General features: G+C 44.4%; 1 protein-coding gene across 9 annotated transcripts in view; it reads left to right on the forward strand.

The window, feature by feature from the left end:
• Nucleotides 1-15205, forward strand: part of NPRL3 (NPR3 like, GATOR1 complex subunit) — a 50709-nt gene extending 35504 nt beyond the window's left edge. For all 9 annotated transcript variants that reach the window (XM_040574242.1, XM_040574243.1, XM_040574248.1 and 6 more), the window contains 3 exons: nucleotides 6477-6666; nucleotides 7797-7989; nucleotides 14443-15205. In XM_040574242.1, the coding sequence (XP_040430176.1) occupies nucleotides 6477-6666; nucleotides 7797-7989; nucleotides 14443-14608 (549 nt within the window). In that variant the 3' untranslated portion in view covers nucleotides 14609-15205. The remainder of the gene's footprint in view (nucleotides 1-6476; nucleotides 6667-7796; nucleotides 7990-14442) is intronic.
• Nucleotides 15206-15481: the final 276 nt, after the last annotated feature.

The following is a 15481-nucleotide window of genomic DNA, read 5'->3' on the forward strand; positions in this document are numbered from 1 at the left end:
TGAATATCTGTCCTCTGTCAGTGGTCTTGTGCTTATATTTGCCGAGTTGTTGGTCTTTGGGTAGGGATCTCTACGCTAGCTTCCCTTTTTCTCTGATTAATCTGCCTTGCTTGAATAAGCAGTGTTGCAGTAGCGTGAGGATGAGCCTATGCCTACAGCTCAGCTGATATAATGATATCTCGGTGCTGCCAAGAGGAAGTGGCCCCGGTTTTCCTTTCCACTCTCAAGTGTGCACACATGCCTTCCTCCTTTCCCCCTTTCCTTTGTGCTGGTGCTCTGGCTCCTGTCCAGCTTGACTCTATTCACTTAACTTGTTTCAGCCACGCTGGTTTTCTGCCAGGTTAGCAGGTGGAATTTGCTCAGGGGATCAGCAAGATCCAGGACTGGCATGGAGCAAGGGAGGCACTTTTGCAGCAGGGGATGTGAGTGAGGAAAACAGAAGCAACTTCCCTTTTTTCACAGTGGTGCTCTGTCTGTTAGCAACACTGTGCTGTGTAGTGTCACCTGGACTTCCAGCAGTCCACTCCAACCTGGGATTGTGACCCAGGCAGCAGCCAGTTTAGCTCATGCTGCTGGTACTGGATCCCACTAGGGTGTAGCCATGGGATGAAGAGATCCTGTGAGCTGATATGGTAGCGTAACTCATATTACTTCTTAGCATTTTTACTGGAAGAGAAGCAGTTTGCATCTCCCCCACCCCAATCCCAAGAAAGCTATCCTTCTTTTTGCTTCCAGTGACTCTGGGCTCTTGTCCCAGTGCTCTCCTCTTGCTTGTGTGGCACAGCACTGGTGTGACTGTGCGGTGGTAGACCAGAATGGAGCACTGTGGTTGAAAATTAATCTGGTGTTTTGCTGGAATTGGTATACTGGCTGGGATGGAGTTAGCCTTCCCCACAGCAGTCCACACAGTGCTGTGCTTCGTGCTTGTAGCTAGAACAGCATTGATATTGCATGTTCTTGTTACTGGGAAGAACTTAGGTGCATGTGTATGTAGCTTGTGGGCAATATTAGCTGCTTGGACCTGCAACTATCTGTCTTGATCAAGAAGGTTTGAGGTTACATACAGAAGCTAAGGGTCTCAGTAAGCAGATTAAAATTTAATCTCAAAGCCACTTCTGACGCTCACCTTCCTGTTTAGTGTCGTTCTGTTTTCTCTTGCCTTAGAACAATGTGATTTCTAAAGAATATAGCAAGCTTTTCTGCTGATAAGAGACTCTGCCCCTCTGATTTGCACAGGATTGTTTGTAGAATTACCAGCTTTTTGCTCCCATTCTTGTTGATAAGCTAAGATGCCTTTTATCATTGTGGTGGCATTAGCTAAATGAAGTGAAGAGCTGTAAGCTTTGAGTCTAGGTCCATGTTCTGTTTATCTAAGATTACAGTCTTAAGGTGTAATTCAAATTCCTTTTTTTAAAAAATGATCTGAATATAATCTAAATCAGGTTGTACATTTGTAGATAGATGCTCTTTCTCAAAAGTTGTAGGAGATAAGTAGACACAGCCTAGATTCATTGCATACAAAGCAACTGGTTCAGTTTTGACAAAGAATACAAGTGTCTGTGTGCAGAGAACACCCACTTATGGCAGCCTGGCTCTAGGGTGGCCTCATGGCCTTTTGGAAGAATATTCTTGTAGAATGTTGCAGAGCAGCAACGCCAGTCCTCTGGTCGTGTCCCTCTATGCTGATGCAGGAGTATCAGGAGCAGGTTAAAACTTATGTAAGTATACCAGGCATGTGCCGGACAACTGCAATTGCTGCATAGGAATGTTTTAATTCTGCTTCTCAGTGTAAGGTTTTCTTTGTACAATATCAAAGTTTCTTCACCCAGATACTCTGTGCTAAGTTTCTTGGCAAACCAAGGAAAAATCAAAATGCTTGTGGCTTCCCTCCTCCATGCCTTGTAGCCTCAGCTAGTTCAGCTGTTTGAGACGAAGATTTAACATATCTCTGCGCTGCCCTGAGGAACGAAGATGGACTAGCAGAGGGGATCTTTCCACCCATGAGGTAGAAGGGATGCACCTATGTGAATTAGACATCCCATTTTGTCCCTGCATCCCCTTCACTACAATAGTTCCTTATTATAATACACAGTTATTATTGTAGTTAACTACTTTATCCTTGATGGGGCTAGGATAACTGTGGAAAAAAACAGATAGGGAAGTATGACAGCTGCCAGTGAACAGAACACGCATGATTAGTTTTTCAACTTTATTTGAATAAAGTCAATCCATACTGTTGGGACAAAGGCACCAGCAGATGAGGCCTCTGCCTTACACATCCGGAAAACGTGCCATGCTTTGTGTAACGGCACAGTGGAAAATGAGCGTGTGTGTCAGAGGATGGGAGTGGGAGGAGAACTGCATGCTGAAAAGGCAGTTGTCTTCTGAGAAATGGACTGCAAATGGCACTGTTCTGCTGGGCATCTGGAAGGCATTAAGAGTCACAAGAGCTTTTGTTGGCAGAGGTGTGGAGACAGTACGGTTTTTTAGTGTAGCAGGTTAAAAAATATGGCTTTCTAGGCCTAAAGGGAGGGAATGGTTAAGCTCTCTTGGTAAAGTGAGAATTCAGAGCTGTCACATAATGATCAAAATGGCAATATTAGACAATAATGTTTTATCCTTCATTAATAGGGGTCTTCTGAGTTTTTTTAATGCAAAACAGGAAAAAATGTAATAGATTTGTTATTTGTAAAGCAGGATGGTTTGAATGATAAAAGAGCTTAATGCATTTCAGCAAACATCCATTTAGTGCAGTGACTATGCAGGTGCTACCTTACTGACACAGAGTGATGCTTAGTTCTCCAGTCAGACCATGAAGAGTGTGTGTGAAATTAACTAGATAATCCAGACTGGAAAAAGGGGGCTTACATATTTCAGCAGGCAAAATGTGCTGGTTCTTAACTAAGAGGATATCCTTGGGTAGCGAGAAACACTGAGCTGGGATTTGGGTGCTTCTGTGGTACTGTTTTCTCTTCCCTTTCCTGAACATGTTGCTAATCCCTGTTTTCTTTAGCTTTTTAGGCCTGGGAAAGAAACAACCTTAAAGAATCTGTGCAGGAAATGCATTTTATGTAACGTATTACTGAACAGTTTTACGAATGCTCCCTTTGATTCACAGAGGGAAGAGAATAATGAATGCTAAATCCTGTTCCTCCAGGACCTGGGCCTGAGCTTTCCTGAGTGTCTCAAACTGCCCAGATGGGCTGCCATACAGTGCCCGTCTTCTCTGATTTTATCAGTAAACACAAAGCAATGTATTGTTACCAATGCCTTCCATGCTGTGGTGCGTACTCTAATTTGCCCAGGTCTGCTGCGCCATGACGGGGGCGAGGAAGGGGATGGCCACGGGCTGATCTGTGCCAGTGGGAACGATGCAGATGCTGCAGCTGACAGAACGCCTCAGACTGGGGAGAGGGGAAGTATGAAAGAAATATAAGATGAAATTTAGAGTTGATTGTTAAATTAAACAATGAAGAATATTTCCTTTTATATTTCTGTTATGGTACTGGTGTTTCAGCCAAAAAAAGGCTGGCTATGGTTTCCTACAGTCATTCAGTGACTGAGTTGAGTCAGTCCTCGGACTGAAGCATACCCTTTCCTGGGAAGTTTCTCTCAGCCTTTTTGGCTTCAGGAAGAACCCAGCTAATCCAGCAGACTGAGACCAAGCATGGAGATAAGCCTGTGTCCCTGAGGGATGAAGAGCATTTCCAACAGACAGAGCAGCACAGATGGTGCGGGGAAGCCCTCTCTCCTACAGACCTGTCTGTAAACTCCATCATAGCTCAGGAGGAACAGATGGAGAATGGATATAAATTTTGTGTTCATGTCTAGAAGAGCAGGCAGCAGAGTATTAGCAAAGCCTCTGCCTTATCTTATCTGTGAAAATACTTGCTGCTTTTGGTAAGAAATAAGTTTAAACCTGGAAGAAGTATTTTTATGTACATAAGACAAAGTGGAAAAGGTGTTGGGGGTGTATTAGCAGTGATGGCACAATACACACAACTTAGGGCATGGTGCCTGCTGTAGGTGCTTCACTGCCTGGTCTTTTTTCTAGGACTGGATTTTAAAAGACACCAAATTCCCACTGAAGTCAAGCTTATTAGAGATAACCTTCAATGATCATTTTCTTTTACCTAGAGGTGGTTGTTCAGGCTCACTTCAATACAGAACAGTTTCCTCTAGTTGTAGAGTTACTCACTATCTCCAAGTCTCCCACTCATGGCACAAAGACATTAGGCAGTCATTGTTTCAGGAAAGTGCATTATAGTTGTAAATCTTTACCACCACTTTTGACTGGCTTCTTGTTCCACTGAGCCATGGCTGCTGTCTCAGGGATGGCTTTCTCTAGATATTTGCATAAGAGGATTGGAGTGAAGGTGTGTATGCAGAATGGGAGAGTTCCCAAGCATACAAGGCTGCAGCAAAAACAACTGGCTATTTTTGTAATTTACAAAATCACCAAAGTGGCCAGTGGAGGTTGGTCTAGGTCAGGCCCTACACAGCAGATTCTGCAGGTCTGGCAGAGCCTTAGTGTCTTCTTGAATTTCCTTGGATTTTTCTGAGGTTATTTTGGTCTATGAAATCTGCAGATCTCTTTAATTTCACATGAAACTAGGTAATCAGATGTCACTGCATGCCAGCAGGTAGGAAATTTAAGTAAAACATAAGAGAGATCTTTCCATCCAGGCCTGCATCTGGAGGGAAGGTTTTTGGCAATGTAGTCACTGGAGTAAGTCTCTTCTTTTTACAGGCTGATCTCAGGTGTTAGCAAAATAATATGCAAATGTACTTGCTGTCTTCCGCTAATTTTCCCTTCTCTAGATTTTCTTTTAAACATATAAAATTAATTACACCTTTTATGGAAAAGATGTGTGGAAGGCAATTCCAGATAAGATGTTTTAAGATTAAAATCCATTCAGCCTCAAAAAGTGCTAATCCCTGAAAAGACAGGGTGTGGGTTTATCTGCAAGCAGAAGATGTTTCTTTTGTGATTTGATAGCAGAGAAGAAACTGAAAATTAAATGAATTATGGAAAAAGGAAGATTATGGAGGCTGATGAACTTCATTTTGGGGGCTTGTATTTGAGATTTGGCCTGTTATCCTGATGATTAATACGGCAGAGCTAGCTTCCTTCTTAGAGTCTGAGCTCATTCTGTATGTGTTTCTCTCACCAAAACAATGTTGGTTGCTATGAAATCCCCAAACAGCTTTTGTCAGTGAATCAGTGTTTTCAGAGCTGTTAGCTATGGGAAGGGTTGTCTATAGTGAAATGAAAAGGCTTTTTGTGTAGAAATTCAGACATGATGATGGGTTTTGAATGCTCCTCTAAAACTCCTGAAAGTAGGCCATGCCAGAAACCTACCAATGTTCCTCCCTCATTCTGCCTGCTGCTTTCAGCATCGCTTTTGGGACTGTGCTGCTTCAGCTGCTGCAACACAGAGGTGTTCTGCTTGTTTGTTTAAGTTGAGCGTCATCTCTTGGTGGTTTTTAAACTCTTGCCTGTCTGTACTATAGAAAGCTAGGTGCCTTTACAAGCGTGGCCTGTCCTCATATTGTGGAGAGATGGTGAGTAAATGGGCAATATTAACCCTGTGTATTGAGAGGGGACTCCCTGGCAGCAGTAGGCTGCTGTTGCTTGTCCAGTTTTCTGCTGCCATTAGCATTACTTCTGCAGCAGCAAGTCCTGGCATGGCTGTGATATCGAGAGTCTCTCTCATGGTTTTGCAACAATTTCTCATCTGACGACAAAAGTCTCCTACCTGTGGGCGCCTCTCTTGGTTGCTTCAGCAGTGTCCTGTCACCCTGCCCTCTCCCTGGCTTTCCAGGAGAAGATGAACTTTTGTCTGACCATTCAGGGATTAACCCTTTGGTGATTACTGGTTTTAGTGGGTGTTGTGTAGAAACCAGCATGCTGATTTCGGGGCTCACACTGCTGGGCCTAGGCCATCAGGGCCTGCATCTGCCTCATTTGTTTCCCATGCCCTGTGTCTCAGAAGGATGATCATTCCTTTTTTTAGCACCTACTAACATTTTTGTTAAAAGAGGACTGAACAGCTCTATGTGGGGTTGTATGGCTAAAGTATTAGGTATGGCTATATTTGTATGGCTAAATCTTCGTGTGGTGAGGGCATTCAGCTGCTCTGCTAGAACATAGCAGCTGCTGAAACTCTGGCAGGGGGGCAAGGTTGGTTTGTTTGAGTACACTGGCTGTGCTGGCCAGTGTTGCATAAAGACGTGTTGGTCATTAACAGTTTGATATCAGCCTAAGCATACACAAATGCTTTGGGTGTAATGAGCGCGCGCGTGCCTGGTCATCTTTTTGTGATGGGAAGTGTAGGCGGATGTTTCAGAGAAAATATAAAACTGTTCTCTGGCATGGAAAGCATTTCTGGCTGTGATTTCCTAGGCTTTGTGCATTGTTTTTTCTCCTGTGTTTTACTTCACAGGTGTATAATGTCTCATTTCTCACTCTGCAGACTCAGCTCATTCAAATGGTGATATGGATGCTCCAACACCGGCTTCTTATTCAGCTTCACACTTATGTCTGTCTGATGGTGCCACCAAATGAGGAGGATTTCCGGGCCCAGGATGAAGACATGCCCTTTACTGCCAGAGTTGGAGGCCGAAGTTTAAGCACCCCCAATGCTCTCAGCTTTGGCTCTCCAAGTACGCGCAAACTTTTCTCTGTTGTTAGATTACAGCCAACTTCTAGACCTTCTGTTTGTGATGCCTTAGTATCAAGATAACTTGTCTTTGCTGGAGTGCTTGCAAATTATGACTAACCCTTCTTAAATTTAGAGCTGGGCATTAGTGAAAGTCTTAAGGGCTTAAATCCTTGTTTTTATAAACACGTAGTTCTTTGTAATTTGCCAAGTTCTCATTTGGTTATGTCAAATATTTTAATATTTATCAGAGGTACTTCAATGCATTTTTCCCAAGTAAATTTCTGCTTCCTTGCTGTGCTAAAGAGTAACCATGAAGGAGCTTTGGTTGCACTGCTGTTACTGCATGAGCTCTGGTTATCAGGAGAGGAAGAAAATTGTGAAAATTTGTTTTAAACAGCACTGATTTCTGTGGGCTGTAGAGCTGCATGCAGAAAATACAGAGATGGCTGTCAGTCTCACAAATGGTTGATTTCTCTTTCCTGGCATATTTAATTTCCTCAGTGCCATTCTTCAGGGTGATTCTAGGAAAGCATTTTTTCAAAGGGTAAATCAGATACAATGCAATAATCCCTAAATGTGCCTGCCTGTGCCGTCATGAGCAGCATTCTCAGAACGCTGAACAGCACTGCAGCTGGAAATCAGGATTGATACTCTGTGCAACCTTCAGCTTTACAGAACTCATGAATTAAGGCAGAAATCTTGGAACGTGAGTTTGATAAGTTTGCGCTCTGCTTATTTTGCCTCACTCACAAGAGGATATTGCTTCTTGGCCTTTCTGCTTGCTCCCACCTTCTGTGTTGTTAGGCTTTTCATGTTACCACTTCATGGTATTCCAGCAGAGCTGGCTGGGAATTTTCTTTTCAAATGCTTTTATGGACTGTTTATGGTCTCCAGAAGTAGTTTCCCACGTAAATTGATGACGCTGTTGAAATATTTGACTTTCCAACTGAGAAAATTCCTGCACTGCCATATCACTAGTTGCAGATACACGTAGCATTTCCAGAGCCACTTTCTACAGATCTGAGGGGATTGTTTGGACAGACTGCATAGAATTGACCTGAATTGATAATCCTTATGTTGTTATGCTGAGGAATGTAAATGTTCTGTCTCTTTTCTCTCATCCCCTGATAGCTAGTAGTGATGACATGACTCTGACAAGTCCTAGCATGGACAATTCCAGTGCTGAGTTGATACCTGGTGGGGACTCACCCCTAAATAAAAGGATGACAGAGAATCTCCTAGCAAGCTTGTTGGAACACGAGCGGGAAGCTATCCTCAATGTCCCTGCTGCCCAAAATCCAGAAGATCTTCGCATGTTTGCAAGGTAGGAAATGAGTGCAGAGTATAATTTTTTTTTCTTATCCTTGTTGTTTTATTGAAGGGTAGGCATGGACTCAAAGCAAATACCATTAGCTTGGCATTTTGGAAGATAAATTATTTTGGTTTTGTTTTCCTTATAACTATTTCATACATTTTTTGACAAAAACTAATATATATGTCACAAGAACACCTGTTAACAAAATTCTCGATGTGTGAAGGAGCATCAGGACATAATACCCTGTTGTCCAACCATCACTGTTTACCTACCAGTTTTCCTGTGTCCACACATGGTAGATATAATAGCACAGCCTGAAAAAAAAAATCTGAGTATGCAAAGCAAAGACTCATTCATACTGATGCTGTCATTTTGTGTTGGTATTTTCAAGCCAGCTAGTCTTTATTTTAAGGTTTTTAAACTATATGTAAATATGAGACAAAGAAAAAAGCATCAGAGACAAAGTCAGCCTGAATACTTCTACAGCACAGCTTACAAAGGTTTCAAGGCCCGTTTTGCTGAGATAAGCTGCTTATTTGAGTAGGTTAGTTAGCTCTACAAGTTAAAGTCATTATGTTATGTGATTAGTAGCACCCAGTTTTGTTGTTACAAATTTCAACACAACAAAAATAGGCAAGATGTGGTTCTGCATATGGTCAAAAGCAGAATGACTTTCTAACCAGCTATCTGTGAAAATGGTAAGGGGGAAATTTTTTCTTTCCTGAGCATTTCAAAACACGGTGGCATCACTGGAATGCAACTTTCACTGTTTTTCATACTTGTAGAGCAGAAAACCTCCTGGGGCAAGTTCTGTAACTTTTCCCATACTTTACAAATTCGGGTGGTCATCCCTGAAAACCTGGTTTTCACCCTAGGATGGATATAGTCAAGTAGCCTACAGAAACTGTATTGGCAAGAAGTTACTTTTCTTATCTTTGATGAAGTTTGCAGCTATGTTGTGCTCAGGCATTTTTACAGAGCTCTCCCATGCTTGTGGGTAGTTGCTGTTCTTTCCTGAAGTATTCAACTCCTTCTCCACTTTCTTAACTGTTCAGAGGACATTCTCTGAGAGGCAACACTTTGAACATTTGAGATTTTTGAAATGTTTGCTCTTCGTTACCAGATAAGTGGTTACAAAACCTGTGAGAAAGAAAAGTAAAAATCATAATTGGTGGTATCTTAAGACAGAATTTGTGGGGGATGCTTTGGATGAGTTTAGTGGCAATGCAGATTCATAATTATCCTGGAGAGAGGAAAGGATCTCATTATTGCTTCCCTGTCACCTCTTTCATCTGGATAAAGCAACAATTTGAAAGCTTTTGAATTGCAGATGCCAAAAATGACTTCAGTTTCTTCAGAAAATCAGCTGCCGTAATCAGGCAGCTGTCTTAATGATGTGTATTTTGCAGTTTGTTCATGCACTAGGTTCTTTAGCAAAGCCATCCTGAGCATCTGCAAAATGTTAATTTCCATTCCACTGTAGATTGAATTGACAACCATAACTCTCACTCTTAAGTCAGCAGTGAGAAAGAGAGAAGGTAGAGTAAACAGATTGGTTCTATGGGTAGGATGCTAGAGTGTAAAAATAGAAATGTTTATACAAGATACTCTTGGTTACTTGTGACTTTATGAGACACCGCAACTTGGAGGTCGTGCATGTATTTTCTCTCATTTTGTCCTGTAAACCATTAGAGATGAGTGTCTGGGTGAGCCTGTGGCTCTTAGTGAAAGTATAAATAATTGTGGAGAAGCCACTGCAGTGAATGAGCTGATCCTCCTCATTACCCCAGCAGAGGTTACTGCGTCAGGTCTACTTTTTGCTTCATCTTGAAGAATAACAGCCTAATGAGGGCTGTGCTACAGCAAATAGCTGTGCTGTATCAGCTGCCTACCAGAACAAATTCCTACTATAAATGCATAGTTAGTGCACTAAATATACTGTAACTGACCTTCTAAGTATAGTTTTGTGTGTGCACGAAGGGATGGTCTATTTTCAGTATAGCAGTAAAGTTCAGCCTGATATATTTTCATGTGTCTATGCCTCTGAACTCCTGTTATTCATTAAACAGATGCCAGAAAGAACTTGTGCCTGTCCATTACGATGCAAAGCCAGTATTTGCAAGGCAGAAACCTTAAGGGGGAAATAAGGGATATGGGAGCTTGGCTTCAGCATTGGCTGCATTAATCCTCATAGCATTGAATCGGAATTCAAATCCAAGTTGTTTCCATAGGTGCTGCTGGAGAGGAGGGATGGCATTGTCCTTCCAGAACTAAACTTGAGAAGGAAAAAAGCTCTTTTTGTGCTAGATCTTCAGTAATGTACATAAAGTGTTCCTCAACGCACATCCAGCAGTGCTTTTAAAGACAGTTTGAGGCTTCACTCGTCGCTTCTCTCTCAAGCAACAGGTGTAGAGTCACTTCTGGGAATTTTCTTACTCTTAGATTGAGAAATAGAGGTCCTTTACTCCATAGAGGAATATTCGTAGGTGTTGTTAAGCTGTGGACAGTTCTGCTCCATCTTCAAGCAGTGTGGGAAAGGATATCTCCTTGGCCAGATTTAAGCTAATTTTATTTGAATGACTAACCTATCTTTTTTTTTTTTTTTTTTTTTGGCTGAAGCAATTTAGAGAACTGCTCTACCACCACAGTGCTGATAGCAGGGCAGCTCTTGTAACTTGAACGGGGAGGTGGGGAGCATGGTGATGAGCAATGGAAGGAAAGAATCTTCCATCACTGCATCTGGACCTGGAAGCATACATCTGTCAACAGACGTATTTGTGCAGCTTCGGAGTGACCCAAATGCAGTGTTATTGCCCTGAGAACTGCCATCTTATGTCCTGTTTGGGTCCCATAAATGTTCACTGCCTGACAATGTGAAGATAGTGCCTGTCTTCACTGGAGCTGTAAATGAGGGTGCTTGGTGTAACCCTTCTGTGGGGCAGTGTTTACTGTCTTATGTCATCGTACTGGGCACTTCCCTCCGCCCTGCCTATGCTAGTGGTTTATTCCTGTGTAACATCAAAATGAGCTTTCTGTTCACTCCTCCTTTCTTAATTGCTGTATTTTCCAGGTAGGAGTTGCCTGGGACAGATGAAGTGAGGCATTTCCCAGAGCTCTGGCTTGCAGGCATGCACACGGACACAGGCGCATGCATGCGTGAAGGAGCCCAACGCAGAGTTACTTGGCTCGGGTCAGTCAGGACAGATGGGAACTAGGAGCAAAGCGTGGGGCTCATCAAGCCTGACCACTGACTTCTGTGGTGCACACGCCTGAGCATGTTGTCCATGTATATGTCCTGTTAGAGGCAAATGATACATTAGTGGGGGAGAGCGGCCATCAGACTGAAAGAAATGATTCCCTTCTACCTGGTGCTGCACCTGGAAAACTGTCTCGTTCCCCTCTCTCTCCTCCCCCCGGTCACGAAGAGCATAGTGAAGGTGGGGATGGGCCCGTGCTGGCTGCTGGGTTGGGGTCTGGGGCATGGGACAGGTGGGGAGGCTCATTCAGATGGGGCTTATTCAGGCCAGCAGAGTGGAGGCTGAGGGGGATCCAACGCCTGCCTGCAGCACTTCGGAGGGCAGTTACAGCATATGATGGAGCCAAACTCTTCTCATTACTGGCAGACGGTTAAACGAGGGGCAGCAGCATCAAGTTGCGGCTTGGTAGATTCTACTTCGACATTAGGGAAAACTTCTCCAGGAGGGTGATGCTGCCCAGGACAGATTACCCAGGTATGAGGGAGGATCACTACCCTTGGAGAGTTACAGAGCTTGGGCAGAAAAATCTACAGCGTTGGCAATAGTCCAGCTGGGACAGGAGGCTGGACTAGGCCTTGGAGGTGACTTCCAGCCAGCGTTTTTGTGATATTCTTTAATATCCTCTCTAGCTTTTATTGGAATGGAAACTATTTCATCTTGACCAGTTACAAATCCAGACTCTTTTTGAATATAGGATGGATGTATTTATTGGAAAACTCCTACTTAGTTTGCATTGCTGTTGAAAGCCAGGTCGCAATCATTCGCACATAAGTCAGTTGTGCCAGGGGATGAGAGTTTGAACAGTCACTGTGAGCAGCTTTGTAGAAGGGACAGAATACGGAGCTTTTAAAATCTTTAAAGTGACTTTCTGAACAGTGACACAGGTTAGGGGAGGAGCAGCTTTGGCCAGGGACAGATAGCAACACAGTGCCCAGACAAGGCCAGACAGCATTTGATTCATCTTGGAAAATCACAGCAAATAAATCTGGGCCAAAATGAAATGGAGAATTCTAGAAAGCAGTCCTTCTGGGGGAAGAATCTGGTAGAAGAGATAGGTAGTCATTTTTAGAAAGAAAAGGATGTCAACCCCCCAGCTAGCTAAAATGTGAGCATGAAAAGAAAAAAATCCAAGATCAGTAAGAATTTTCAAAAATCACCATTAATACTTCAGGCAATGGTGCGTTTTTGACGCACACAACCCCCGCTTTGCCTGCTAATGGCCACTTTTCAGTGTGCTGGTTACCATCGACTGGGGGAAGGAAGCTGATTAGCCTAATTTAAATGCCCCGTGGGAGATACTGCAGGAGGCCAATGCACTCCACAGATAGGGGAAATGTAAATATGACTGGAGCCCGTTGTTTGTTTGCACTGCAGACTTAGCAGTTATGTTCTACATAACGGTGCCAACTTGAGAGCTGGCAGATGTACATCAAAGCAGAAGGGAGCGTGCAGTGTGTTGTGCTTGCACTGCATGCTCATTTTGCTGGGGAACTCCAGGTTGCCTGCAGGGATGAGGCAGCTGAGGTTCCCTGCAATGAGCTTACCCATGGCCGGGGAGCGTGAGGACGGTGATAGGAGCAACAGGGCAAGATGGGGAGCAAAGAGAAATGACAGGAGACTGGAGGTGACCGGTAACTTAAAACCATGTGTGTGGTGTACAGGGAGGGTGTGATGAAGGGAGACTCGTTGCATACAGACTCCTTTCCAGGTGCCCGTGAAGGGTGGTGGGGTGACAGGAGTGCCCAGCCTGAAGAGCAGAAGGCAACCAGGCAAGCTTCAGTCCTTCAGTGAAAGCAGGAGAGGCCCCATCCTACCATCACCTGAATATAGGCAGGAATGCTTTAAGGGATATTTGGCGTCTTTCAGGGGCCGTTCTGCATGAGGACTGTATGAATGAATTGGAAAACAGATCTTGTCATCTCCACTCATTTTTACTGTCAGTTGGCATAAAGCAGCCGGCCAGTATATTCCTAAACTGCAGATGGGTATGGAAACATGAGCAAAAGCTGATGAATTCCAGAGCAGAGCATGTGATGTATAACACATGGAGATGCACATCTTTATGTTTAACTGGAGAAATGATTCTGGCATACGTGTTTGGGCCTTGGCTAGTGGGAGTAGTTTGAGTGATGTGCAGCATGGCTCCTTCATTTGGGAGGTTGTTAAGACAATTAAGAGGCTGTGCAGCAAACCTGAGCTTTATCTGAAGGGCTGGCTTGGTGGTTCTGCTCTGACGGGTCTCGTGGGAGCAGCAGCTCCTCTGCCATCAGGGACTTGCTGCAGTGAAGAGCCTGCAGTTAGTCTTTGACCCTGCCGTGACTGACTGCGCAGGGCCAAGGTGAGCTGATGTCTGTGCAGCATGTCCGTGCCCAGCAAAGGGATATCTGTACTGACTAACGAGAACTGGGCGTATAAATAGTCGCTGTGGCTTTAGCTTAGAGTCAGGCTTTAGGGGCTCTTTCAGGACTTTGTAATTCCCAGAGCTTCTCTGTGGTGATTCTGGCCCAAATAGCCATCTCCCTATTGCAACCACTCCACCCACCCCAAGCTAACCAAACCTCAAGAGTGCATGACCTGTAGTTACCAAGCCACTTGGACTGCTCTGGGGGAAAATAGCCTCTTAAGTCTAAAAGCAAGACTAGACTGCTGCTGCAGAGCTGTGACAAGCGCATTGTAGATCCAGCTAAGAGACTGCAGAAGTAAATCTGTCACTTCTTGCTTTCTCAGGGCTTGTTGGCACTTGTGGTTCTGTGCTTTCTGGAGTTAAAACTACTGACAGTCTCAGGAAATGCCCTAGGCTAGGAACCCTTTTGATACAAGGAGGGCCTTTGCAAAACCCCAAGGCTGCGTTTCCTTATTACAGACTAGCTGCCGTGTGATGTAGGTATCGGGGCAGCACGGGAGCAGGGCACCCTTAGAACAGCTGGGCACTGCTGAAGCAAAGTAAGTGTGATGGAAATTGCACACGTAAGTAAATGAGAATTTAGTGAGTTATGTCCCCTGTACTGCTTTTCCAGGGGACTTCTGCGCTAGGCATGCCTAAGATAGGAACAGATTTCACTCAATTCACTTTTCATGTAAATGAGGGACACAACCCAAATGTCTTCTGATTTGCATCCCATTGGAGGGGACACCTTGAGGGTGGCGGTATCAAGTCTTGCTGCATCCACTTGCTACATGCCTCCCTTGTTCTCTTTCCTTGCAGGCTGCTGCACTATTTCCGAGGACGACACCATTTGGAGGAGATCATGTACAACGAGAACATGCGTCGCTCCCAGCTGCTGATGCTGTTTGACAAATTCCGCAGTGTCCTGGTAGTGACCAGCCATGAGGACCCTGTGATTTCAGTCTTCCAGTCCCTCTTAAAATGACTCTACTGGCAAAAACCTGCCACACGCTTGATATTCTAGGAGATGCTTAAAACATAAGAGATGAATTCAATTCCTTCTTGCCACATGACACAGAGCAGGTTCTCTCCCTCCGTGCCTCCATTTCCCATCTTCATCCTGCGGTTACAGCTGAGGCCAGTCTATGTGAGGGGCTCTAGGGCCTGCTGCAGGACAGCGTGTGCTTGCTCAGCTTGGATTCCTGCAGTGCCACGTGCACAGCAGGGGAGCTGCTGTTTCACTGCTTTCCTACTCCTTTACCAGGGCTTGTAAGTGTGGTCCAAGAAGATTTTTAACTGCATTGTTACTGACAGTACATTTGGGTGGACGTTTTGCAGCAGAAATGCTTTTTCTGCTCTCCAGCAGCATGACCGCTGGGTCATTTAGCTGTGGGCACCGTTCGTGGGCAGCCTCTCCCCACGGCAGACCGTGCTTGGCCTCTGCTCAAGGGCAGAGCAAAGTTGGCCTGGCTTTTAGGGAAATGTCCCTGGGTGCTGAGGAATTCTGTTTGATCATCGTTATCTGGCAGCAGTGGGGACATAACTAAGAATGCAAAGTATCACAAGTAAACAGTTTCATGAATGAAAATGACTTGCTTTGTTATGGCTTGCTGTTTCCTATCCCCAGTATCCTTATTACTAAGTGTCTGTGGGGACACTGTTGTCACAAGGCAGCCTGGTTGCAGATTTGCAGGTCTGTTTTTGACTGGGGCAGGAGGAGCTTGGTTACAGAGCAGGACTGAAATTGTCTGGCCATGCTGCAGGTGCATGGATGTATTAGTTCCACAAAGCTGCAGGCTGCTGCTTGCCCCTCTGGGGCCTATTTTGTGGCTCTGTTCCCCTCCCTGCAAGCACTGCT

Source organism: Cygnus olor, chromosome 15, assembly GCF_009769625.2.
Source record: "Cygnus olor isolate bCygOlo1 chromosome 15, bCygOlo1.pri.v2, whole genome shotgun sequence".
In the NCBI taxonomy this organism is placed as follows: domain Eukaryota; kingdom Metazoa; phylum Chordata; class Aves; order Anseriformes; family Anatidae; genus Cygnus; species Cygnus olor.